This window comes from Neopelma chrysocephalum, unplaced genomic scaffold (genome assembly GCF_003984885.1).
Source record: "Neopelma chrysocephalum unplaced genomic scaffold, ASM398488v2 Primary Assembly neopelma1_94, whole genome shotgun sequence".
NCBI lineage: Eukaryota > Metazoa > Chordata > Aves > Passeriformes > Pipridae > Neopelma > Neopelma chrysocephalum.
This window is the reverse complement of record NW_020897756.1, coordinates 859,699-882,209: the sequence shown is the minus strand read 5'-3', so window position 1 is coordinate 882,209 and position 22,511 is coordinate 859,699. Positions and strand designations below refer to the sequence as shown.

Sequence of the window (22,511 nt, the reverse complement as noted above, 5' to 3'; positions counted from 1 at the left end):
ACAAACCAGGACTGTGCTCAGGGTGGGGCTGGAGGCTTCATAATTCAGGCTGGATTCAGCCTGCTCTGCCTCTCACTGCTCACACGCTGCTTTCTCCTGCCTGCAGCGAGCACGGGGCATGAGAGACACCAAACTGTGCCAGATGGCTGTCGTGCAGGGCCATCCTGTCCTGCCCCTCCTGAGGCACAGGAAAGTTTCACACTTTCCCACTGCCAAACCCTCCAGTTCAACCTTTGTCTTCCCCCCCTGACTTCGCTGCGCTCGAGGAAGGTCAAGCCGGAGCCACAGGCTCAGGGCAGGCAAGATAATGTACTTTATCATTGATTTTCAGTGAGAAGTTGCATTATGAGATTAAATGTCTCGTTTTTATTGCGTGGGGAGGCAGAGGGAAAGCGGGAGCTCTGAAAATAAAACCAAAGTTGAAGTGCTGTGTTTCTGTTGTGAGGTGCTTGGGACTGGGAGTAAAGTTGCCTTTTTTTCAGTCCTTTGGAGGTGAACTTCGAGAAGCTACTTCCTCTGAGGTTGGTAAACAAAGTCAAACTTCATCTGTGTTTAAACCAGTGCCTAATTAATGTGTCTAATTGGCCCACATCTACTAATTCCAGGCTGGCAGGGAGTTTATTGAAAAGCTTTTCTAGTTCTAATGGATTGAAATAATCAAAGCTGCTTAACAGTCTCAGATGAAAGGCACTAACCAGGGACCAGCATGTGGGTCTGTCTGAGTCAGTCCCATGTCCCATCAGGCATCAGCCCCCTCCTGGGTTTTGGCCACAAGGTGCTCCAGCTCTCTGAGGGCTTGGGGACCATCCTGGTGTTCTCTGCTTCTTTTGGCTATTTTTAAACACCAAATTGATGCTTTTGTTTGCCTTAGTAAAAGCATCAGCTATTCTGGGTTTAATGCCATTTAATACCGAGATCATAGATAGCCTGGCGATGCCACGGGGTATTTTTAAAGCAATGGATTACTTAATTTCTGAAAAGTATTAGGTATCAACGTGTGAATGACAACCAGCTGCAGCTGCCCAGATGGTGTCCTTACACCACAACAGGCTGCAGGGGCTGCTGGGCTGACCCCAGCCAGGCAGCACTATGAGCTGAGTCCCTGATGGGGTCCAGGCTGGATGTAGCTGTGTTTACTTCTGCCCCATGACTCCATAAATCATCCTGTAAATTATCCTCCTGCTCACCAGAGCTGCCTTGTCTGTGTCCTCTGGCCATGCTCAGGGTTACTGCAGGCTCAGTAACCTCCTGCTTTCTCTCTGCTCTGAGAGTTCCCACTGCCTCCCTCCCGGGGTCTTTGGAGCTCAGATGGCTGCGGGCACTTTGCTCTGCACTGTGATCTGGAAGCTCAGCAAGGGAGTCAATGAAGTGTTGAATATAAACTGGTTGCAAATGTAGATCATCTCCACATGGTCTCCATGGATGTGGCCTCCTGGTTTCAAACCCCAGGGCAGGTGGACACAGCTCCACATATGACTGTCTTCAACCACCTTGCCCAGTGCCAGCCATGCTATACCTTGCCATGCTGCCTCCTGATACCCCACAGCTCATTAGTAAGCCTTTCCCAAATACCCTTCCTACCCAAAATGGGTCCTGCAAAGGGCTGCACAGCCCCATCCTCTCCATCCTGCTCCCCCAGCAGCCTGATCTCCCAGTGGTTGCACACAAAGCAGACTTGGGCTGGAAATGCTGACAGTGCTCTTGACAGTTTATGGTCACAGACTCTATTTTCAGCCTAATAAGTTTTTTATGTGCTTGGAAAACTGTCAGTTGAACATCAGCCAGGTAAAAAGTACCTGCCATAAAGTGCCTGGACCACAACCAAACTAGAAAGGTGCTGCTCTGCTTTGGCAAGTTCTTGATCTCAGACATTTTACTTGGTTCATTTATTTGGTTTGAGGATCTTGGCTCTAATTATAAAATAATAAGATAAAAGAATAATGCCTGTATTTAAAAATTTGTGGAAATATTTGCTGAGAGCCTGTTAAATCAGAGTGAGCAAGTTTGGATTGGGGTTTGGGGGTGGGAGGCTCTGTGGTGCTGCTGCTGCTGCTGGGGTGGGCTGGTCCCTGCCAGGAGACCCTGGATCCCAGTGATGAAGGAGAGAGGCTTTGGGAGCGTGTCTGGAGGAGGGTCCTGCTTCTGGGGAAGGTGAATGTGGAGATAAGCTGCCACTGCAGACTCACCACAGAAACGTGGGCATATCCTTGGGCACAGGGAGAGCAGGGCCTGATCCCGAGCCTGCCTCTGCTGCCACCATGGACATCACGATGCTATAAATGACTTCCCTGCCTCACAGCCTGTGGGACTGCCAGGAAGGTCAGGGGTGGGGGGACAAAGGGTCTGGGAACAAATTGCAAGTATGTGAGGCTCTGTCAGAGGGTTCCCCGGTGACAGCTTTGCCCCTCTCATACCAGGCAGGCCATGCCACGGCAGTCCTGCACTGGGGGCACTGGCACGGCCCTGAGCTGCTGCAGGGATGCTGTGGGACACCCCTGGGGAGTGATGGGCTCTGGCAATGCTGTGGGACACCCCTGGGGAGTGATGGGCTCTGGCAATGCTGTGTGGCACATCACAGCCCATGTGGCACCCAGGGAGCACCGTGTGTGGCTCCAGTGCCAAGGGGATCTGCCTGCATGGTGGGGGCAATAACCAGGTCCCTGCATCCCATGGCACCCTCCTTGCCCAGGTGCCACTGCAGGGCACTGCAGGCTGGTGGGGCAGGAGGCAGCACCATCCAGGAAGGAATGGCAGTGGGTCCCATCGCTCCATGGAGCTGAGCCCTGCCCTGGGTGGGATCTGGCTGTCCTGGGGCTCTGCTTCCCAGGCAGACAGTTTACAGCAAATGGCTCCTCTCGGTGATAAAAATAACCCGGTAGGAAACAAACTGGCCCCAGCACTTCAACTGGGGAAAACGCATTTATTAGTAAAACTCAAGATGTCCTTTCCTGTTCCGCCTCTCAAGCTCAGGGAACCAGCACTGAGAGGTTGACTGAGCTTCCCAGCCAGGCGCCAACTTATTTCAATGCAGGGCTTGATTCCTCCAAGATGCATTTTTCTTCCCCTGCTAGAGATGCTCCACGGCTGGTGCCTGACTCCACTGGCCAGAACGGCTCTGGCTTTGGGGCCACAAGCGATTTCCCAGCTGATAGAGCTGTAAATGCCCTGTGAAATGTTCCCAGCTGCCCATGCCTGAGAGCACAGCAGGTTCCCAGTGGGGAATGAACAGAATGAAACGAAAATATTTGTCTTCTCCTGCAGTGTAAGCACTGCATTGGGGACTTATTTCTTCCTCCACCTTAAAACCGCAGATTTTACTAAGTCTTGTTTATATGCAGAGGGTTTCCAGTTGCTTCTCTCCAGGCTTTTCTCTGGAAGGACTAACTGGGGAGATGAGACGCATCCTCTCTGAACTGCAAATGCAAAAATGTCCCTGTGTATGCCCGGCCCAGCTGCTTGTCCCCTGCTCCAGCCCTGGCCCTTTCCTCCCAGCCACGCTCAGGGGCTGTGTGGTGTCCCTGGGGTTACAGCAAACAGCAGCACAGGAATCACAGCTGTTCCAGGCATTGGGAGGCAGATCTGCCATGAATCAGTTAGAGGGAATCTAATTAACAGTAGGCTTTTCTGGAGGCAGGCAAGCCACCTGAGCTAAATGGAAAAATAAATCAAAGACTTCTCTGGGTTCTGAAATATTTAGTTGACTTTTAGGTCCTTTGAGAGTCTCTTGGGGTGGGAGCTGAGTAGTGACAGGCGGTGATGCTCATCCAGGTACCCCCAAGACACCTCCACTCAGGCCAGGCAAAGATTCAAGGCGTGAGTCTGGGGGTTCAAGCCTGGGAACTGCATGCCAACAGTCCCCTTCATGGAGGCAGATGAGAGCTGTGAGCTTCCCCCAGCCTGGGATTTGGAGGTGCTGATGTGACTGCAAGCCCAGCGCTCATCCTATGCTGTGGCTTTGGGATATGATGTGTCCCTCACTCCCAGGCTGAGTCTGCAGGTTTATCCATGAGACACCCTCTGCTCCTCACCCAAGTGACACTGGAAAGGAAAATAAACCCTCCTCCTGCCTTCTGTGCTGCTGGGTTTACTCCCACTGGGGCTGACCAGAGCTGCTGGCAGTAAATTTTGGGATGGGGAGTTATGGAACTGCCCTGGGGAAGCTGCAGCATCCCGTGATGGGTATTGCAGACCCGTGGGGTTCTTGGGCAGCCCCAGGCTCCTGGATGAGCAGCATCCCGTGGGAGCCCTGCATCCCCATCTCCCCTGGACTCTCAGCATGGCACTGTGTGGCCTTCCCACCACTGCACACTTTTTTAAAGGGATATTTTTGCCTCCAAAACCAAGTAACACTTAATTCAGTGAGAGTATCTGGCTCTTGGCATCACCACCAGTGAACCTGCCACTGAGCTTTCCTCTATGGCAGCACCTTCCCATTGCCAGGACACCTCCTCACTGCTGTGCCTGGACTGGAGATGGTGGTGCTGCAGGGTGGGCTTTGCTGGCAAGAGCACACTGGGAGCTGTGGTGTGTGGTTGTGTGGTTATCCCCAGCCCTGCTGAGCAGCACCTCCTCATCAGAGCAAAGGCAGCCAGGACAGAGTTAATCTGCCTCCTGTCCTTGGGTGTCCTCTGCACAGCATGGAGGCAGCCTCTCTGAGGAGAAGCTGTGGTGCCCCTGGGAAGCCTGGGAGCTCTCTGATGCTCCTTGGGGTAAACTTTTTGCCCATGAGCCCAAACAAGCAGAATAATTTCATGCTGGCTGCGCTGTGCCTTGGCACGAAGGGCTCCTCAGGGAGCCATGGATCGGACCTGAGTGTCTCCTGTTCGTGGCAGAGCGGAGGTGTTGGGCGAAATTCAAACGACAGTCTCCTCCCAGGATGCTGGGGAGGCAGCGCAGGCACAGGGCAGCTCCCGGGGGTTTCTCACTGCCCCGCTCCTCTGCCGGCACCTGCCTCAGCAGCGACCAGCACCGATGGCAGGGGGCAGGGAGGGCTTGCTGCCGAGGGGTATTTAAAGGGATGGCGTGAAAACCGGCACAACTCCTTTAAGGCTGGGCTCAGCACGTCCTGCCGGCCGAGGCCCTGCCCGCGGGGTGCAGCCGCAGTCGCTGTGCAGCGCTCATACCAATGCGCGTTCCGGCGGGAGCGGCGCAGCCGCTGCCGGGAGCTGGCAGCGCATCCCTCGCTCAGCCCGCCCGCTCCGCGGGTCCCGCGCGGCACGGCATCACCTATTTATAACTGCACGCACTGCAGGAGTGGTATCAGACTGATGGCTTCACACAGTCACGCTAAGCGTTGCTCTGTTTCTGTGATTTGCTCTTCTCCACAAGCTGTTGGTCTCCTGGATGCCAAAACACTCTGCATAGTGTAGACAAAGACTCTCACTTTTCATTTTTATTAAAATCTTCACCAACAGCACCCAGTCCTTGGTATATTTACTAGTTTTTCCCAGGCCACCTTGAGTAATTGCATCTACTATTCCTTCCCAGTCTGATCGATATCCTCGGTAAATAACATAACCTGTCAGGCCTGTTATTGCTGCACACAAAGGTAGTTTAGCAATGAAATTGTTTTGCTGAAGAAATAAATACTTCTCACTGAATCTGAGGATGCTGTGACCTTTCATTAGTGACCTGAGTGACTCATCCCTTTTTGTGTGCACACTGCAGCCTCCCACCATGCCATAAGAGGTGTTCCACAAAGTCCCACTGCCCGGAGTAACGGGGAGCTGAATCCTGTGGGAGCCTCCTGCTCACGCTGCTTCTCCTTCAGCTTCACACCTCGCCTGTGCCTGGGGGTTCTCACATTATGGCAATGCCCTGTTTGCCCAACAGGGACCCTGTGCACCATCTCAGTTCCACAGCAAAGTCCCCGGCACCCCCAGCCCTTGTCTGCAGCAGCTCCTGCTCTCCCTGGCTGTGGAAATCTCTGGCACAAAGGTATAAGCCCCTGTTCTCAGCACAGGGCAGCCAACCCACACTTGTTTGGCACTCAGGGCTTCACTGGCCATACCAACACCCCTGAACTGAGTGGGGGAGCTTGGTCAGAGCCAGGTTTTAGCCAACCTGTGCAAAACGAAACAAAGAATTAATAAGAGTTGAGTTCCATGCATTTAACTGCTGCTGATGGTGATATTTTCTTCTTGTAGAGTGTTTTGCATGCCAAGAAAAATAGTTCTGCATTTTGGAGGAAAAAAGTAGTTGTACATCTGTGCATCTGTACGTGTGCCTGTTATTTCTGCCTGACTGGCTTCCCTGGGTTGTCAGCTCAAAAGTTCTCTGTAACATAACAAGTCTTGACTGTGTTTGCAATAAATCCTCAACCAAGAGGGGTTTATTTAATGAAGCAAGAAATGCTGCCAAATTTCCATGCTTGATCCTGATTCCATTAATGTCAGCAGGAGAATTCCCACCATATTTGAGTTATTGGTTGGGTCTAATCTGCGTAAAGGAGTTAAAAATCTGCTTTCGGTTTCCTGTTGCAGATAAGATCATTGCTCCACAGTGCTGTGGCAGAGAGGCTGTGGGAAAAGCAGACAGCAAAACAATCCTCTCATCTGTTTTTAGGCACCTTCAAACCTGACAACACATAGCCAAGGGAGGGGAAGAAGGACGTTCAGCTCATCATAAGCCAGGAGCCCAAAAGCGGTGATGGTTCAGGATGTAACCATGGCACAGCAACTCCAGTGGCACTGGGCCCCTCCTGCCAGCAGCAAATGCTTGTGTGTGGCCCTTCCAATGGCTGGCAGAGCTGCTGGGAGAAGGGGAAGGGGGATTAAGACAGCTCCCCACCTTCCCTGTCCCTTTACCCACTCCCTAATATGTGCTGTGTCCTCCCCTTCCCATGCCATAAGTGGGGACCGGGACAGACTGGGAGCTGGTTGCTCCAGGGACAATTCCAGCCCTCTGGTCCCAGGGGATAAAGAGCCCTGGGGAGGTTTTGGGAGGTCAGCAGTGCCCACACATTTTGAGCAGGTCCCCTGAATGTCCCACAGAGAGCAGCAGCTGCTCTTTGCGAGGGAAGGAGCCTCCCTGGCAGCGAGGGTGGGAAGAAGGACTGGAGGAAGAAAAACTGGAAGAAGGAGGGCTTGAGGAAGGAGGGCTGAAGGACTGAGGGCTGCTTTGTTGTCCCATCACCAGCTGTGAAGAAGCTCATGTGCTAATGGTCGAGCCTTAATTGCGCACACAGCCAATGAAGGGAAGGAGCTCATTACCCCACACCCAGTTCACAAGGAGAAACAGCATTGTCTGAGAATGAAGGAGACTGCAAAGCAAGAGATTAAAAAAAAAACAATCCAACCCCAAATATCTGAGACATCAGCCCAACACACAGATCCCTACTGGCTTTTGCTGATTTGACAGATGCAAGATATAGAAAAATGAGCAGATTTATGGCTGCAAATGTCCCTGGGACTCAGAGATGCTTCTCAGGATACAGATCTTTAAATCATCATTAACTGTGATGTGAGGGGGCACTGGAGAAGGTGGATCTGGGCACAGAGATGCTGAGGGCAAGAGCAGAGTTTTCTGGCACTTCCTACACAGCCCTCCCTCCCCAGGGTGTGGTGATGCTTTTTTTCAATCAATCAAAAGTGGGTACACTGACAGGGTGCTGCAGCTCCCATGGGCTGTGGGAGCCAAAGCTGGTTCTGTGGGGAGCTGTAGCACCTTGGATAGGATCCATGTGTGAAGATGGAAGAGGAGCTGGACAGCTTTCAGAGGCGTGGGTATTTTTTCAGCAAAGGAGGAGAAGAGTTCAGAGCTCTGGAGAAGCCCAAATCTGGGGAGCATGTGCAAGGAGCAGGGACCAGATCTGATCCTAATGTCCCAATCCTCCCTGGAGGATTGAGAAAAAGAAGAGATTGGGAGAAGAAGATCTCATTAGCAAATTCAAGCTTTGTCTTTGGGTTTCATCTGGAGAAAGTGGGAGCTGGAGGTTTCAGGACTCTGCTGGACTTCTGAGTGGTGCTGAGCAGACTCCGGGCACCGACCTCAGTGATGCCTGTCCCAGATCATTCTGCTGGCTGCCTGCAGTCTCCCAGCAGCTCCCTGTCTGCAGAGAACTGGGAAGCTCATCATCGCTCCCCGAACAGGCAGGTCCCTGCTCCAGCCCCCCGCCCCCCCGGTTCCCTAATTCCCATAAAGCTTTAAAAGAAGCCAGACAACTCATAGCTGAAAGCAGGAGGTGTTTATTTGCACTTTAGACATATAAACTGCTGAAATCCGGCCGCGCTCCCCGCACGCCGCGGCGAAGGTGGGTCTGTGCGAGGCACCGACAGACAGAAATGTCAAAGGGCAAATCGGGTGTCAGTGTGTGGGGACTGCTCCCAGGAAGGGGCCACCCTCTGCAGGTCAGCACCTTCTCAGAACGAGCTGATTTAAACTCGCAAACCACTTCCTTCAGCCGAGCCGCAAGGGCTGTTGTCGCAAATCACTTTGTTTCTCTGAGGGAACCGAAACGTTTGAGCTGTTCGTGGTGGGTAAACGCCCGGAATGAAAAACACTCCCCGCCCCGAGGCAGAGATTCCCCCAGCCCCACCTGATGACAGAGCGACTGCCCTCGCCACCGAATCCTGCAGCGCTGCTTCTCTGTTTCTGCACGTCTCGTTTTTACGGGACAAACCTCATCCCCTCGCAAGGCTGGATGCAAGATGCAAGCACCCACCCGAAGGTTTGCAAACCCTCCTGGGATTTGCCTGCTGTAAGCAGCGGTTCAAGCCATCGCAGTCGTTTGCCTTCCAAAATAAAATCCCAACCAACAGCCTCCAAAAACTTTAAAATGCCTGTTTGTTGGTGTCTGCTATAAGCTCTTCCAAAAGAGAGTGACTAATGCTAAAAATCCTTTTACTTCTGCAAAGGAGGTGGGCAGTAGAGGATCCCACAGATCCTGAAGCAGCTCAGTCACCCAGGAACAATTAGCCCAGGAACTGGCACAGCTTAGTCATGTATTTAAAACCTGACTTTTTAATGGATATTTCCATTTCTAAAGCACCTCCCCCCTGCAAAAAACCACGCTCTCAGCTGCCCTGCGATGTAGTGTCCTCTCCTCAGGCGAAAGAGGGAGGGAATCCTTTCTCAAACACATCCAGTGGGGGAGAGGGGCTGCAGCAGGGGGACAAGGCATCATTTCCCCCCCCCCCATCCCTCACTCATCGAGGAGCTTGGTGAGTGTCCAGGAAGGAGGGGGATTTAACCAGCTTAGACTGCTGCATTGGATGCTGGAGAGAAATATTTCCAGACTGGAGCAAACGTGATGTTCATCTCTTTCCATCTCCAGGTGTACTGTAGGCAAAATGGTCGGGTTGAGTAGCTTTGCTCTTAAAACCTGGTCTCAGTTTGCTCTCCAATGCCGACAGTCCTGTCCATCCCTTGTGTGAGATGGGAGCCCATGATACTGCAGTCACTGCCTCTGCAAAAGAGGCGTCAGTGTGGGGGCTGCTCCCAGGAAGGGGCCAAGCACAAGCTGAAGTGGTGCATCCTTTGTGTAGGGGGGTGGCATTGGGTACCTCAGAGCGCATCAGAAGCCTCCTCCTTACAAAGGATTGTGCCCCCCTTCCTCTGATCTGCCTGGCAAGAGGTGTTCCTGGTGAAGGTGATCCCCAGCTGCTGTCTGGCTCTTTGTCGGATGCTCCTTATCCGTGACATGCAGTCTTTGCCCGTGATCACGTAGAGCAGGGGGTTGAGGGCACTGTTGAGGCTGGCCAGGCCCCGGGTTACCTGGTAGGAAACGTAGATGTTCTTTGAAGCCTGTGTGCAGAACCCTTGCAGCTGCCAGACACGAGACAACAGATTGAGGTTCCTGAAGATGTGGTAGGGGAGGAAGCAGATGGAGAAGAGAACCATCACGAGAACCACCAGTCTGATGCTTCTCCTCCTGAGCTCGAGGTCCATGGTGTCGTTCCTGCAGAGCACAAACACCACGTGGCAGTAGCACCCGAGGATGATGAGGAAGGGGATGATGAACCCGGTCACGGTGACAGCCAAGGTGTACGGCAAGTAAACGTGCAGCTCGTTGTGCCCCGTCGTGTCGTGGCACCGCGTCCCCGTGCCGTCAGTCTTGCTGAAGGCAAGATCAGGAGCTACCTGGGCAATGACCCACGCCCAGACCGCCACGCTGAGCCACATCGAAGAGGCGGCCCCCTGGCACCTGCCCCGTGCCTTCAGCGGGTGCACGATGCCCAGGTAGCGGTGGATGCTGATGCAGGTGAGGAAGCCGATGCTGGCGTAGAGGTTGAGGTGGAAGAGGCTGCGGGTGGTCTGGCACCAGCCCTGCCCGAAGAGCCACACTCTGCCTCGCAGGTAGTAGCTGACGAGGAAGGGCAGGGTGCTGACGTACAGCAGGTCTGCCAGCCCCAGGTTGCCCACCAGCAGGCTGAGGGGCTGGCGGGCGCCCTGCCGGTGCCCCCTGCAGAAGTGCCACAGCCCCATCCCGTTCCCTGCCAGCCCCAGTGGGATCACTGTCAGGTACACGGCGGGCAGGAAGCGCTGGGCGAAGGCGGCATCCACAGGGCACGGAGCCCCGCTGGCATTGCCGGGCCACGTGGCAGCAGCCATGGGGAGCTGCGGCAGCCCTGCCCGGCGGGGCAGGCGGTGGCAGGGCTCGGAGGAGCCGGTGCCCACGGCAGGGTTGGCTCCAGCGGCGCCGTGCCCAGAGCCAGCCCTGGCAGCACCGTGTGCTCTGGCACAGGCTGCGGCTGCCCTCACCTCCCCGCTCCTGCTGAACCCGGACTGGCCTTTGGGGTGCTGGGCTTTTCCCCGGAGCACGGGGAGGATGTGGTGAGGGCGGCCCCAGCACAGAGCCTGGGTGGCTTGTGGCTTCCGCCACTCCTTCGGCACCTCCCACCAGCCCACTTCAGATATTTTGAGCCGGGCGCCAGGGACATCACAGCCCCCTGGCTATTTTGGGTGCTGTGTGTGCCTGAAGGGAGCGGGAGACAGGGAGCAGGGAGGCAGGAGAGGGGCTCTGCTGCGGAGATGTCTGATGAGGGGGGCCAAGGCTTTCAGCCTCTTCCTGTTCTCTCGCACTTGGGGTGAGGAGAAACGTCCCAGTTTTGCAGACCGGGGGGCTGGAAGCCTGCCCCCCATGAGCTGCCCTCACTTCATTCCTGGCAGCCTTTCTCCTGGCCCCAACGCTCAGAAATACCAGCTGCAGGGTTAAGGCAGAGACTGGCAGCATTCCACGGGGCTCATGCTGCCATTCCCACTCGGGCAGAGGCGGTGGCACTGGCAGTGCCAGCAGGCAGAGGTGTGGCAGGCTGCCGGCCCCCAGCATAGGCAGCAGTGAGCCCCATCCCTGCTGAAGAGCCGTCTCTGCACTACAGCTGGTCCTGCTGCCTATTTCTATATCCCTCCCCAAATACAAACCCCCTTTTTCCCCCGCCTCCTTCGAGTGGTTTAGACCCACACGGGGAGGACATGCAAGATGGGCTGTGACCTTCCTCTCCTGCCTTCCCTGTCGCAGGGGACGTCACACAGAAGACACCCAGATACTGTGAAATTGGGGTAAGAGCTAAAACCAGCGACCCCAAAGCAGACCCCAAGGAAAGGCAGCCTCAACTGCACTGCTGAGCAGCTGCTGCATAAACAGGGCCAGAAATAACTTTATCTCCAAGCATGGGAATCGAGAGGGCAATAATCAGCAGGGTTTACCCTGGCAAGCCATACAAAAACAACCTTGGGAAAACAACTTCAGGTGAGAAGGGCCGGGCCCAGGAAGGGCGACGTCCACCTGCTTTCCGGGAGCTGGATCAAAGCAGGGGGTGGGAGGAGGCTGATAGCTCCACTGCCAGTGGGAGGAGGAGGATGGGTCCTGCCGAGCCATCCTGGCTGTCTGTCCCTCCTTGGGAGCAGCCGAACATCTCCAGTGCACCATCCTTGGACACCGGAGTTCAGGGACAGGGTGGGGAAGCCCAAGACACAGATGGGGGGGTGGTAGCTGCTTTTTGGGAGTATCAGTGTATTTGTCGACTTCAAAAAAGTGCTTGCTGGAGCAGATAAGTGATGGGAAATGCTGTCTGTTATTTCCTGCCTTTGTAATAAAATCTCAGCACTACAGGCATGATGGAGTGGCAGATTACAGAAGCTGTTTCCATGGGTGAGGATACAACTTGTCTGAGGTTTGCAGAGCCTCTGGTGGGTCTGTGCTCCTGGAGTGGCAGCAGCAGAGAAGAGGGTCCATGGGGGTGCATCCCCAGGGAAGCAGTTCTCCAACCTGCCCAGCTCCCGCCCCCTTCACCTCAGTGCACTTCAGCTGCTCCTGCAGCCTGGGGTGGCACTTGTAGGGCAGCTTTATGGAAGCGTGGAAGGGCAGCACGAGGAGAGGAACAGACTGGGAGTGGTTCCCTTTGTCTCAGAGCATCGACCATTGGGGAACCTGAGGCAGAGACAGCAGCTGGCTGGGAGGACTGCTGAGATCATGGGAAGGGTGGTGAGCTGCTCTCAGCAGTGAAGGCAAAACCTGCCCTGTCCCCACAATGAAGGCTTGGAGCTGGGTGGCTGCTGCTGTGGGAAGAGAGGAGCAGGGCAGAGCATGGGGGCACTGCCCATGTCTGGCTGTGGTCCCATGCCCTCCACATCTCCTGTGCCCTCCTGTTGGGGGCACGTGCACAGTGACATGGCTCTTCTCTCTTGCCTACTTCCTGTGCTGTTTAGGTGTTCACTTGGCCTGTGGTTTCACTCGCAATGCAGGTGCTACTTCCAGCTCTGCCCAAGCATCCCACATCAGGATACTCCCCTCCTGCCCCTGGCTCTGGCATGTGACAGTGTTGCTGCTGTCAGGGTGAAAATTCAGGGCCCAGACAGCTCCTGCAAACAGATAACCTGAGTGATGGGCTCCCAGGAAAATTGAGAAAAGGCCTAGTTTTTTTAATTGAGCGCTGCACTCTTGTGCTCAGTTTCTGAAAATGTTTTGCTTTAATGAGGGGCTCATCCAGCCCTTTCTCAGCCTTCTCCATGCATTTAAAAATCATCACTCATGAGAATGACTTGGAAAAGAAATTCTGATGCACGTTGTTTGCTCATGTTGGTAGCACAGTTTCCCTTCAGCTGCTGCGTGTGCTTGTGCCTAAATGAGCCGTGATCTGCTGCTCACCACTGGCTCGGAAGTGTGGTTGGCAAATCTGTGCTGTGTCTGTGTGCAGATGTGCCCTTAGGCCTTAAGGATAAGGGTGAATTTTCTTCTGATTTTGGGATTTTTATCTTTGCAGGTTACCAAAATCACCTGTGGATCCCCCACCCGAGCAGGCAACGACAGGACCCTGCGTCAGAGACTGTCATAAACGTGAGCCTCAAATAGCTGTGTTTCCAGGGTAGCAGGGCTTTAGAGGGAATGGCAAATATTGTGAGACTGGCAATCAGATTGCAAGAGTTGCTTTCCCTGTGTTCTTAGGGAAAAATAACTCTGATTTATTTGGAATCGTTAATTCATTATTTAGATGTTTTCTGCTTAGTGAATCGGGGAGAAGTGATATTCTGCAAGGAAAAATAAAGGAGAAAATTATAGCAGAGGTGCACTGAGTCATTTGTTTCAGATGAGAATTACAGGTTGCTTCTTAAAAAATGACCTTTTGATTTTGACCATCACCCAGAGGTGGCTGGGCAGGATCTGGGAGGGGGTTACAGCCCTGGCAGCCCTCCCTGCCAACAGCTCACCCAGCCTTGGTGGCCGAGTCCCAACAAGCTCAAACAAGAACTGGCTTAAAAACTGGATTTTCAGTACACACAACGTGTTTTATCCATGTCAATCGAGGAACATGGTAGTTTTAAAGTCTACATGAGCCTTGTGTCATCATTTTTTTGGCAGAGCCATCACAGAACTAAAAAAGCCAACCAAAGCTGTTTGCTCTGCGATTTGCTGCCTGATGGAGGTTCACCATATCCCCTGTATCAAACAGAATTAATTATTTGGATTCAGGCCGAGCACCAGATGATCACAGTAAATAATTCTCTTTGTAAGCAACATTTTATTGCACAAGCAGTGAGGTTACTTCTTGTTTCTTTCCCCCCTCACCCCCTAAGAAGTGACTGAAAGGCATCCTTGACTTCAGTTTTATTTTCAGCCCTTGCAGAGCCCAGGGGAGTGGGTGAGCAGCTGCCTTGGCCCTGCTGCCTTTCCTGCTGCTAGTGAGGAAGCTTTTCCCTGGGCTGGAGAGGAGAGCTCCCTCTGCCCTTCAGCCTTTTGCCCCTGCACCTCCAAATCTGCCGCAGTATCTGCCCTGGGTCGGGAGGAGCTGGTGGCACTGGTGGCACGATGCTGGGGAAATCCCAGTCTGGGGGGAGCAGAGGAGGACCTGGCAGGAGGGGGGAATGAGTCACGGGGGGGTTTGGGCACTGATTTGTAGGAGGCTGAGGAGAGGCATGGCCTGGGCTGTGCCTGGGGCTGCAGACCCAGCAGCAGGGCAGCCAGTGCTGTCCTGCACATCCCAACACTGCCCGGAGACCTGGGCAGGGCTGTGGGCAGGGCTGCTCCCGACGGCAGAGCTGATGGAGCTGATGGAGCTGATGGCTGGGTAAAAAGCAAAGGGTCATGACTGAATCCAGGATATGATATACTCTAATAATGTGTTCAGTGTTTGATTCACAATGTTTTTTCCTTTTTCTTTTCTCACTCTAAGCAGCCTGAATTGAGGTGCTTCCAGGCTGCCCCATCCTGTGCCACTTTCCAGCTGGCCACGAGCAGCAGGGCTGGGCTCACCCAGACAAGCTCCACACCTTGATCAGCACACCTTTATTTTTAGTTCCAGAAATACACGTCTAAAAAGTCCGTGTCTCACCTGGACATGTCACCTGCACCACTGCTCCTTGCAGCTGCCCCTCTCTCCCTGCGGGGTGGAACGTTCCCTCTGCACGCTGGTGCGAGGCCGTTAGAGGGCATTTGGGTTTCATTTTCCGTCGCCCACAAGGGTTACTGCCGAGGGAAAGCACAGCCAGAACCGCCGGCAGCTCTCCTGCGCCGCTGGAGCGGCTCCAGCCCGTCGGGAGGCGGCTCCGACTCATCTTTGCGATTTTGTTTTCTCTTTCTCCCGCTTTTCCTTTGGCCCGGGCTCACAGGGAATGTGCTTGGATGGCAGGCGGTATGTCTGGTGCCGCGGGACGGTGTCTCCGTCTGAGCTCCTCGCTCGCCGCAGCCCTGCCAAAACCGCCAGCGCCTGGGAGAGGAGGGGGCCAGGAGGAGCGGGAAGGCTCGTGTTTGTTCTGGAGGGGATGCAGGGAAGGTGAATTAGAGCTGCCAACAGGAGGACCCTGCCCGTGCCCCGGGAGGAGCCGCTGTTCGCGGGGCGGGTATCGTGGGCTGGCTGAGCTCCCGCGCGGTGGAGCAGCTCAGCCTGGCACGGCAGTGACTTGTGGGTGCAGCCTGATGTACCTGCTCCCTCCCTGGGGGGCCAGAGCATGAGAGTTCCCTCCAGAGATTTGGGCTTCCAGGTGCTGGAGATGGCTTCTCTTGCAGTCCCCGCAGAGCAGAGCTGTGTGATGGGGTGGAGGAGCAGCATCACCTCTCCAGAAGCTCCACTGATCCAGGAAAGGACCAATTCCTGGCTTCTTTGGTGGGTTCATGCTTGGGGCAGGGTTTCCCCATTTCCCATTTCATTCAGCCTAAGAAACTCGGGAATGCTGCCCACTAATCCTGCCTGGGGCAGCAGGGTGCACAGAGGAGGCAGGTGCTGAGTGAGAGGGGGATCTTGTTCTCTATTTCCAGCCTCCTTTGCAGCCAAAGTCCATCGGTTCTTCTCTAGTTTCTCGATGGAAACTTCTCTAGTTTCTCCATCTTCACCAAAACCACAATGCCATAGGTTTGTGCCAGACTCTTTGCCGGGATGAGGCGTTGGCTCCGGGATGAAACCAGGGTGGGCACAGCTACAAACGACCTCCTCTTCCCCTCTGGAAAGGCATAGTGAAGAATGATGGGGAGATAGAGCAGGATGTGGCATGTTCTCTACGTCTGGGGAGCAGGGGCATGTGGCAGCAAGGCTGTGTTGCACCATGTTCACACTGGGGCTGTGCCAGGCTAATAAAGGGGTGGCAGAACCACCTCTTAGGTGTGCCCAGGGAGCCAGGCAGGAGCTGCAAGCACATCTCTGGCCATAGGGGCAGGCCAGGCTCCCCTGTGTGGGTTCCAGAGTGCTCCTGGATTCAGACACCTAGAGACGCCAAAATTCAGGTCTGCACCTGCCATCAGGTGTTTTCCAAGCTGAGTTTCAGGAGGTGGTTGATCTGTCCCTGAGACACTCTCAGCTCAAGGCTGAGGAGGGGTGATGGGGTGCCTGCACTTAAGTTGGGGTCTCGTGGTTCGTGTTGGCTGGCTCTTCCCTTTGTCTGTCGAACCCGTTGCCCAGAGGCACCAGCTCCACCCTCACTTACCGCCGGGAATGCCGCGGGCAGGGCGGGGCAGGGTCTGACCACGCAGAGCCGCCTCTGGGTCTCCAGCCGGCAGTAGCGGTTCTGGTTGGAGACGCGGGTGGCAAAGCCCACGCCACAGGTGGCCGAGCAGGCGCTCCACTCTGTGCTCCACTCCTGGCAGGGGTATGGCAGCGCTGGGGACACTGCCCCGGGCGCTGAAAGAAAAGAGAGGAGGGGATAAAGGGTGGTTGGAGCCAGGCTCTGTGCGGATGCCCTGCGGTGCTGCGGGCAGAGCCCCGCGTGGCAGAGGAGTGTGAGGTGATGTTTCAGAGCCTGGGGTGAAGGGGCCATCCCCAGAGACCTGCCCGGGCATCCCCTCCCTGGAGGTGCCCTGCATCTTACCTGCCCTGGCATCCCGGAGGAGGTGCTGGTCCTGGGCTCCACAGATCCACTCAGGGCAGCACTTCCCTGGGATCTCCACACGCCGTGGGAAGGGGCAGTCCGGGGTGGGCAGCCGCACGTCCTCCTGGCACAGCGGGATGCAGGTGAAACCCCCGTCCAGGCAGCGGCACTGGAGTTTGCAGCTGGGCTGGAAAACTTCTCCATCTCGATAGACCCGGCCGTTCACCTCACAGCCCTCCTCGTCATCCTCGACTGAAGTGACAGACGGGGAGCCCGTCAGGGACAGAGTGACAGAGGGACTGCTGGGGTAACTGTGGGGCTGGCACGAAGGGACTGACGTGGGGGGGACGCAGAAGTGACTGAGGGGTATGTGGAGCAGACGTGGGTGTGCAGCAGCATGTTCATCACCAAACCTCCTCCCCTTCCCTACCTCCCCTTCTCATCTCTCTGTTTTTTCAAAGGAACAGCTCACTGGCTGGTGGGAACCCCCCTGCCCTTTGGCTCTGACCCTGCCTTCAGGGTTTTCAGGCTAGACAAAGTTTCTCTGAGATTTCTTTGCAGGACCCCCAGGCTCCAATCCTGGCTGGGTGACTGCAGCATCCCTAGGACCCCCATGCCCATCCTCACTCAAACCACCCCAAATCCTCAGTCAGAAAACAGCACAAGAACTGGCAGCAGCTGCAGCACAGCCCCTGGCCAAGCTATGTGTAAGTTCCTCAGAAAAGCTGCTTTCCTAGTCTAAACCACTTCCCTGAAAGTGCTGTGGGATGCCTGCAGCCAGCTGAGGCCATGGGTGGAACTGGGGTATGGGGGCATCCCCGGCGGGAAGGGGCTTCCCTGTGCTCACAGTTGCAGGTGCCTCCTGTCCTGGCCGGTGCTGTGCTGTAGTCACAGACGAGGCCCTGGCTCTGGTCGCAGACGTGGAGGAAGTCACAGGGCTCCCCCAGGCGCCGGGCACAGATCTTGCAGCAGCCACAGCCATCCAGAACCAGGGGAGACCCGCGGGGGCAGCGGGGTGGCACCCAGGGGCAGTAGCATGGTCTCCGGCACAGCTGGGCACACACCTGTGGGGCAAAGCCATTGCTGATTCCATAGGGCTTGGTTTGGGCTGTCAGGGAAATCACTGGGACAGACAGGTAACCTCTCAATCACGAGGGCAGATTTTCAGTGGAGGGAGGCTCTGCAAATCCATGGGAATATGGTGAAGCAGCCTGGAAAGCTGCTGTCCCCTTTGAAGGGTACCTATGGAAAACCAAGGATGCTCAGCACTCTGCAAGATTGGGTCTTAAATGTACCACTGCTCTGAATACACAGGAGGAGGATGGAGCTAAAAGGTGAAGATCCCTTGCAGTGGTGGTTGTTTAATGAGCTCAGCAGCCCCAAGCAGCCCAGTGTGAGGGAGGGAAAGCAGCTCACCCCATGGCTGCCCCTAAGGCAGTGGGTGTGCCCAGCTGGAGACAGGGCTTTGCAGGGACTGCATGCACATGAGGAGGGCTCAGCACCCCACTCCAAACAGTCTTTAACAGCTCTCATTCATGCCGAGAAACAGGATGTCACGTTGGCAGTGGGGATCTGACGCCAGGCAGACATCACTGCGTTCCTCCCTGGTCCAGCTACAGCCTCTGCCTGTCCCTGGCTGCAGGATCCTCACCCAGCCTGGCCCACTGGGCGAGGAGCCTGGAGATAGGCACGTTTCTGTTTTCCCTCCTGGCTAGACTGAGTAATCACTTTGGCAGGACTGTGCACTGCAGTCCTTTGCCTGCTCAGCCAGTTGTCTGCCAGGGATGTGCCCACAGCAGTTCACCTGGGCAGGGGGGTGTTTATCCCGTCGGCTCATCCTGCTTGCACAACCACCCTGGCACACCTTGCTTTTGCAGGCAGCACCTGTGCTCCCAACCTGTCATATCTGGCAGAGCTGTTGCATACTGAGCTTGCAGCCGGGAGAGCTGGCTCTGCAGTTTGGAAGTGAATTCCTTGCCAGTCCTGGCCTGGCAGTGCCTGTGAGCCCTCTGGCAGCTCCAAGCCCCCCCAGCAGCCCTGCTGCTCGGCACCATGCACGTGCTGCTGGGTGCAGGGCCAGCACATGCAGTGCAGCAGCAAACATGCAACCAAACCATTCACCCCTGCGCTGGTCCAGGTGTGTCTGCTGAGAGCGCGATGGGTTCAGCAACACCCTGTGGGTTTTAGATACCATTTTCCTTTCTTTTTCAGTTTCTCCCAGTGACATCAGGTCTGACATGACCAGTCAGACAGAGAAGGTAGGTACTGGTGTGCTGTTTCCCATTTGCAGCCGTTCAGATGTTTTTTATGGGGCTGTAGAAGTGTCAGTGCCAGCAAGCGGAGATTAAAGATATCCAAAATGGGCTGGGTCTTGTTCTAGTTCTGTCAATGAGCAGCATTATTAATGTGGCAGAAACCAGAGAGAGACTTGTGGCAGGGACCAAGGGAATATCTGTGGTGGCCAGGTTTGGGCTGGCAGCACGAGGGCCTTTAGTGATTCTCACAAGCACCTGGGGCCAGAATAATTTCTCTGTCACAGCTTACCCAGGCAGCCAAAGGCATTTTTCATCTTTCAGGAGGTTGCTATTACAAATCGATGTTTTAGAAAGATTAGCCAAGCCATTAATGCATTTCCCTCTGCTCCTTGTAATTTACTTGTCTTTAGATGACAATGTGGCTCCTATCAGAGATCTGAACTTTCTGGGAAAGGAGTCAAATAGGCACAACGTTGCCACGACATCCCTGCTCGCAGAAGGTCTGCGTGGGGATTCAAGCAGCAGCTCTGATTAACTTGGAGCTGAGATGCCCCGAACTTTTCAACATTCCTGTTCTCTGCACAGGCAAATATTTTCACACAGAGTCCAAGAGGAAAAAAAAAATAATAAACCCACTACAACAACCCAAATTCTGTCAGAGGCATTGGCTTGGCGTGAGCGTCCTGAGAAGCAGGGAAAGCTGAGTAATGCCAGGGCTGCTTGGCCCCTGCCTCGGGAGCCTGGGCGGGGATGGAGGAGCCTGCAGGAGCCACTACTGCCGAGCTGCTGCTCGCTGACTGTACATAGCACAGCCCAGAGAGCGGCAGGGACAGCGAGCAAACAGCACATTGCTGTCATTCCTGTGTGCTCCAGGGACTCACACAGCGGAGCCTTTGGCCCATGAACGTTCACACCCTGCTGCTGAATCTCAAATCTCTCTCCCAAGCAGAGCTGTGCCCCCGTGGGACTGCATCCACACAGCCTGGCCAGCATTAGCCAGCGGGCTCGTGGTGACACCCCAGTCCTCCCTGCGAGACCCGGGTGCTCCACGGGTAAGGCTAAAGCTGCCCCAGTGCCCCGTCTCCCTTACCTTGGAGAGGATGCAGAGGAGGGAGAGGAAGAGGAGCTGCTTCTCCAGCTGGAGCCTCATGCTGCTCTCCCCTCTGCCACTTCAGCACATCACCCCCCAGGCAGTTTGGAGGCAGCGGTGTGTTCGCAGGTTTTAAAGCCCGGAGTAGGTCCTGCTGGTGTTTATACTCTCCCTGCTCTGATGTCACTCACAGGCTCCAATATAAACATGAATAGGTTTGGACAAGCCTCAAGATTTTCTTTTTTTTTTTTTTTTCCCTTTCTTTTTCTTTCCAGCCCACATTCCAGCTGCCATTTCCACTCTCCTCAAGGTGAGAATGTGCTTCCACCGAGACAGTGAGCGAAGGGAAGGCACACTGTGCTGTCCCTGGGGAGCAGGGGAGAGGGGCTGGGGAACCAGGCTGGTGGGGTGATCCATCTACTGCTGCTGGCCATGACTGGGAGGGAAGATTTATGCCTCGTCCTAATACTGATCAAGGTCTGCCCAAGCAGAGCCAGAATCTTCCTCCTGGGATTTGGAGGGATTGACAGGGCTGTCCCTGTGCTGCCCTCAGACAATGCCACGGCCATGCAGGAGCAGGGCACCCACCCCTATATTTTGTGCTGAACTCAGTGCATGGCAGGCTGTGGGAGAGGGGTGAGATGACGAAAAGAGCTGGAAAGGGATTTGCTGTGGTGGTTGTGATGTGCTGCCACATCATCCCTGTCCTCAGTGGGGCTGCAGCCACCTGGGAAGGCTGCTGGGTGGGAGGGTTGGATGTACCTTGTGTTGCATTGTCCAGGGTATGTGATGCAGGGAAAGCTGCAGTCTGGCTCTGCTGATTACAAGCCTTGTAAATCCAAATTGAGCCTCTGAATTATTATGATCATCTTAAGTAGTTGTGAGAATTAAAAGTCCAAGTTTGGGGAAAAGAAGTAGGTGCTCAGTTGTTGTCTCCCAATGCTTTCTCAGTCTGCCCTGGGCAAGTTTTCCTCTTGGCTGCTGTGTCTGGGGACATGAGGCTGGCTCTTGGGAAAGAAAAACCTAAGCATTTCAAGACCTCCAGGAATCAGAGCCCCTTCTCCATGTTTCTGTTCCCCAGATCTTATCAGGAGATATAAGAGGGGACTTTGTGAGCTCAAAGCTCAGAGGAAAGGCCTGAGTGTAAGGATGCCCTGCAGCTCTCCCTGGCTCCTCTCCTGCACCCGCCTCTTTTCCCTTCCTGTTGCTTTTGTGAAACAGGTTCTCAGTCACCTGAGCAGCAATCCCGACCTCGGCTCTGCACTTGCCAGACCCTGGAAGCCGGGGCATGGATCAGGGAGGGCAGAGCCCGGCAGGGAGGAGCACAGACAGAGCTCTCCCATTACTACCCCAATTCCCCGCTTTGGTTTTGCTTCGTTAGCTGCAGTCAGGCTGTTAACGAGCTCATGGCAGCCTGAGGGAACACCAAGCCTCCTTCCAAAGGCTGCTGTCACTTCCCCCAGCGCTGGAGCCTCCACACATTGGAGCCCCAGTTCCCTGCATCACCCAAGCCATGCCCGGAGGTCTGACCTGCACTGGCAGCCCTGCCTGTGGCAGAGGAGGCACGAGGATGGCACATCGCTCTGAACTCACTAGCAGGGGGGTCAGTCCCCGCTGACAGGTGCTCACAGCCCCACAGGTTTGATACTGAAGGCTGGATCTCATCTCGTGCTGCTGCTTTCTGCTCCAGGGCCGGTGCCTTCCTGCTGGCTGCAGCTCGGACAGACATCCCAGCGTGGCCCAGGAGCAGCCAGAGCACTGAGCCAGCCTTGCTGCAGGGGGACAGGCAGCTCAGTTAGTTATTCCAGGCTTGTGTTTATTAGGGACTCCTGATTAATGGGCAGGAGTTCATTTCCCAGTTAGAAATCAGGTGACAGCGCTGGAGACAGAAATAAAAACCTCTCGTTGCCCACAGTGAGTGACTCTGTGAGCAGCCAACAGAGCCCTGTGTGAGGTCTCAGGGGGCAGCAGGGCACCCGTGGGGGAGGCTGAGGCTCAGGGCTGCTCAGAGGAACCCACTGGCGATTACAACCCTGACAGCTGATGTATCCTGGGTGCAGGTTTGGCTCCTTGGGGTGGGGATCCCTTCTCCACCTTCTCCCTCAGCTCTGGACAAGAGGGGACATGGCTTCCCCCCCACACCTGATGTCACTGAGGTTTAGGTGCAGTAAGGTGACATCTCTGCGATGCTGTGACATCACCAGGAAGCTGTCAGAGCTCAGGCAGTGACAGAGAGCCCAAGTCAAGCCTGAGTCAAGTCAGAATCAAGCAACCAGATGGGGCCAAACCCACCATCCCGTGCCTGGCCAGCTGCCCACGCTTCCAATGGCATTGGCAATCCTTGGTGGTACCTTGCTGGGTTTTGGAGGTGCCCAGTGGAGCCAGCTGGAGGGGTATCCACAAAGTCTGCCACGATCTGCCTTCCCAAAGAG

The 22,511-nt window shown here is 55.1% G+C and overlaps 2 protein-coding genes across 4 annotated transcripts; both read right to left on the bottom strand.

Annotated features, from left to right (window-relative positions):
- Positions 1 to 9,504: 9,504 nt before the first annotated feature.
- On the bottom strand, positions 9,505 to 10,551 carry LOC113972587 (P2Y purinoceptor 1-like). The gene has a single exon (XM_027693849.1). The coding sequence runs from the start codon at positions 10,549 to 10,551 to the stop codon at positions 9,505 to 9,507; it is 1,047 nt and encodes a 348-aa protein (XP_027549650.1).
- Positions 10,552 to 13,977: 3,426 nt separating this feature from the next.
- Positions 13,978 to 20,248, bottom strand: CCN5 (cellular communication network factor 5). Of its 3 annotated transcripts, none has more exons than XR_003535960.1 (5): positions 20,080 to 20,248; positions 17,582 to 17,798; positions 16,354 to 16,986; positions 15,359 to 15,873; positions 13,978 to 15,189 (listed from the first exon to the last, which is right to left on the bottom strand). XR_003535960.1 is itself a non-coding variant. In XM_027693973.1 (5 exons), the coding sequence occupies exons 1-5, from the start codon at positions 20,137 to 20,139 to the stop codon at positions 15,850 to 15,852; spliced, it is 747 nt and encodes a 248-aa protein (XP_027549774.1). In that variant the 5' UTR covers positions 20,140 to 20,248; the 3' UTR covers positions 15,742 to 15,849. The 3 variants fall into 3 exon arrangements, 2 of the variants coding, with proteins under 2 accessions (XP_027549773.1, XP_027549774.1); XM_027693973.1 differs by lacking the exon at positions 13,978 to 15,189 and having other exon boundaries at positions 15,742 to 15,873; positions 16,354 to 16,547; positions 16,735 to 16,986; XM_027693972.1 differs by having other exon boundaries at positions 13,978 to 15,873.
- Positions 20,249 to 22,511: the final 2,263 nt, after the last annotated feature.

Excerpts from the sequence above, each read along its gene's own strand:
- LOC113972587 (XM_027693849.1), bottom strand. The coding sequence starts at position 10,551 with ATGGCTGCTGCCACGTGGCCCGGCAATGCCAGCGGGGCTCCGTGCCCT.
- CCN5 (XM_027693972.1), bottom strand. The coding sequence starts at position 20,139 with ATGAGGCTCCAGCTGGAGAAGCAGCTCCTCTTCCTCTCCCTCCTCTGC. Across the intron at positions 17,799-20,079 it reads TCCTCTGCATCCTCTCCAAG|GTGTGTGCCCAGCTGTGCCG; the intron begins GTAAGGGAGACG and ends TTTGCCCCACAG. Across the intron at positions 15,874-16,353 it reads TGCCCGCGGCATTCCCGGCG|AGGGGAAGAGGAGGTCGTTT; the intron begins GTAAGTGAGGGT and ends ATGCCTTTCCAG.